The following is a 3280-nucleotide window of genomic DNA, read 5'->3' as shown; positions in this document are numbered from 1 at the left end:
GTGCTGATACGAGCCTGATCTAGCAAGCTACAAAGTTAGTGGACGTAATCAAGGGCAGGAGTTTCCATCAAAATCTATGTTACATGAAAAAAATGAGTTACAAACATGTACTACATCTTTTGTACCAATCTCATTTATTTCATTAAGAACCTGAAAACATAATTTTGTTCCCCTTAAGTGTATGCAAAATGCTTTGCTCCTCACTGCTTCATTTCTATTTTTCAGTAAATAAGAAACAAACTTAGTTTCATAGATTCTGTCATTGTGTCACATAGAATAATAAATGCCACTGATTATGCATTTAATTACCTCCCCCTTTAAGGCTTAACTGTGTCACCCAGTGAAGAAAAAAACTTGAATCACTATGTGCAAGTTTTAGAGAACCTCATATTGAGCGTCCCCACGAAGGAGCCCGACGGGGAGGTGCTGATACCCTCTCCGAACAATCTCTACTCTCCAGATCCGGCCGTGTCAAGACTGAAGGCCCTCAGCACGCTCGGAGATGCTGCAACTCAGGACGGCGCTTCCACCAGCGGGTACAGCATGGCGGTCCCTGTGACTGGACCCCCGCCGAGGACAGAGACCGCGCAGCCTACTGAGAGCACGGCCTTTTGGTCCATCAGACCCAACAACATCTCTGTCGTTCTGCGCACAAAAGAACCTTACATTGAACATGAGCCGGAGCCAGAGCCAGTCATGAAGCGCACGGAGGCCCCGAGGAGGTCATCCTCGTCCTCCACCAGGTTCTCCACGCCCCCTCCCACCACCACCGCGCCCATGAGCACAGACTCGGAGTTCTCCACGGAGTCCGAAGATGTCCCCCAGCTCTCGGGCGAGGACCTCGGAGAGCCAGTTGAACATCATTCACAGTCTATGAGCAATGATGACATTTTGAGAGCAATCTCAGCTATCCAGTCCCAGCTGCAGCAGGCGCCCCTGGGTGACAAGAACGACCCTGAGTATAAAGAGCTCGTGGAGAGCTCCGAGGAAAGCCTGAGACGAAGTCTTGCTTTGGCAGCAGCTGCAGAACACAGATTGGAGAAAATGTATGAATCTCACGTCTTTCCTGAAGGACAAACCAGTAAGGGGACGTACGACATTGGAACTGTCATTAACATGCTATATAATTCTAGATCTAAATTATCAAAATATTTAGATATGAAATATGTTCCACCAGAGATGAGAGAAAAGGCGAGCACAGTATTCAATACGTTGAAAAACATATTATGTGTAGGTCAGGAAGACACTCCCAACCTTATTAGGAAGTTATTAAGAAAGCATATACCAATGTTGGGCCAGGGCGACAGCTCAGCAGTATAGCGCCGACCTGGCAAGAGTAAGGTCCTGAGTTCAAGTCCAGGTACCAAATTTAAGCAAACTATGTTCACTACAGGAACACAATCATCTTAGTGATTTCTAAAGTTGTATATTTTCTAATATAGTGCAGTGTACGAACATCTTTATATGTCATGTATAATGAAAATTTTTATATGCACTGAAAACCTAATGATTTAAAATAAAATTTTGGTTTTGGAGTTAGTCGTTTTTCTCATTAATTTAAAAAAGTTGTGGAGATCTGATCTTTAATATAATTAAGCTTTGATTTTATTCCAGGAGGCTAGCTAAATTTATCTACTTTCTGGTTAAGAGACTGTCTTGTACAGTCAGTTTTAAATAACTGCATATAAATATAAAACTCTCAGGTATATGGTCTTTATTACTCTTTCAAAGAAGTTCAGTTTTCTAGCTGAAAAATAACATAGTTGGGACTTGTGTCAGAAATATTTTTATTTGGATATACTTGTACCTGCCTTGGAAGATGGATTATATATCAAGCTATATCCATACTCTTTCGTTGTTAAGTACTTTGGGAATATCAGTGAGAGACTGGAACCTGGATTTATAATGAAGTTGTTCTCATTTTTTCTCTTTTTTTTGTGTATATGTGTAACAAAGCTTTGTAAATGTTTTGACAGGAAGTCTGTTGACACCATTATGATGAACTATAGTATTATTGTGCCAGTAATTCTGTTTCAGTGTTGCGTTCATTTACTTTTCATTCATGTCTTAGTTACTCTTTTTTTTTTTTTTTTTTGGCGGAACCAGGGATTGAACTCAGGACCCTGAACTTGCCAGGCAGACGCTTATTCTCCTGAGCTATCTCCCCAGCCCCGTGTCTCAGGTACTCATCTCTTGTTGCTGGGACAAATACCCGACACTCAAAATGAAGGAAGGAAAGGTTTATTTAGCTCACAGTTACTGGAGGTTTCAGTCCATATTCAGCTGGTTCCAAGGCAGAGGGGCACAAGGCAGAGAGCAGCACTTCATGGCGGCCGAAAAGCAGCAACAACAGCAAGGAGCAATGGCTACAGAAAATCTGTCTCTCTGTCTCTTATATTACATTCTGGCTCTCTGCCCCAGGTGGAGGGAAGAACTCACACCCATAATCCCAGCAGTACTAAAACCCATAATGCCAGCATTGGATCACACATAATCCCAGAGGATCATGAGTTAATCACAAACTCTAGAAGTCCCCACCCCATGACTGCATGAGGCTTTGGGGGGACAACTAGACACAAACCATAACAGTTTGTCAAGCCATTCATTTGTAGTTTAATAATTATTGGTCTTTTACTAGGACAAAATGCTAGGCTTTGGAGATATAATTTTAAGACCCATGTCCTTTTCTCTTTGAGATTATATCATTGGACTGGCGAGATAGCTCAGCAGTCTAAAGTGCCTGCTTAGGCAAGCTGAGGCCGGTGCAGGGGGTTCTCGGAGTTCTTTGGACCACGGTTTGGTTGGATCCCCAGCACCACATGTCATGCCAGCCCCTCCCTGAGCCAGGGGAAAAAAAAATTCCATCACAGGAAAAATGGGCATTAAACAACTTCAATAGTTTAAACATTTTAGTTGTGATAAATTGTCATGAAGGTAAGGTATTTGATCTCATCTAGCCTGGTTGTTATTGGGAAAGCTACCCCGAGAAGATGGCATTTAAAGTGACATCTGAAAGATGAGTGTGTGTTTAAGGCATCTGGCATTCAAGCAGAGGAAACAGTTTGCATGAATGTGGGGTTGAGAATAAACAAGTGCAGGTTGAGGAGCAGGGAAAGGCCAGGAAGAGCATTTGGGGATGGCGTGGAGGGGTGTTCAAAGTCAGAATAGATCCTGCAGGCCTGACCATACATACTGGGAATGCTGGCCCTTATCCCCTGATGAGTGAGACAATATGAGTGGCTTTTAAGCAAAGGACTGGTATGGTTAATATATATATATA

General features: G+C 42.7%; 1 protein-coding gene across 1 annotated transcript in view; it reads left to right on the top strand.

The window, feature by feature from the left end:
* Positions 1-1446, top strand: part of Spesp1 (sperm equatorial segment protein 1) — a 28395-nt gene extending 26949 nt beyond the window's left edge. Inside the window, exon 2 of the mRNA XM_023712685.1 lies at positions 323-1446. Within this exon, the coding sequence (XP_023568453.1) occupies positions 323-1320 (998 nt within the window). The 3' untranslated portion in view covers positions 1321-1446. The remainder of the gene's footprint in view (positions 1-322) is intronic.
* The last annotated feature ends 1834 nt before the right edge of the window (positions 1447-3280 follow it).

The sequence above is a fragment of the Octodon degus genome, unplaced genomic scaffold (assembly GCF_000260255.1).
Source record: "Octodon degus isolate 3935 unplaced genomic scaffold, OctDeg1.0 scaffold00026, whole genome shotgun sequence".
In the NCBI taxonomy this organism is placed as follows: Eukaryota; Metazoa; Chordata; class Mammalia; order Rodentia; family Octodontidae; genus Octodon; species Octodon degus.
The sequence above is the reverse complement of the archived record's forward strand: the minus strand, read 5'-3'. Positions and strand labels throughout refer to the sequence as shown.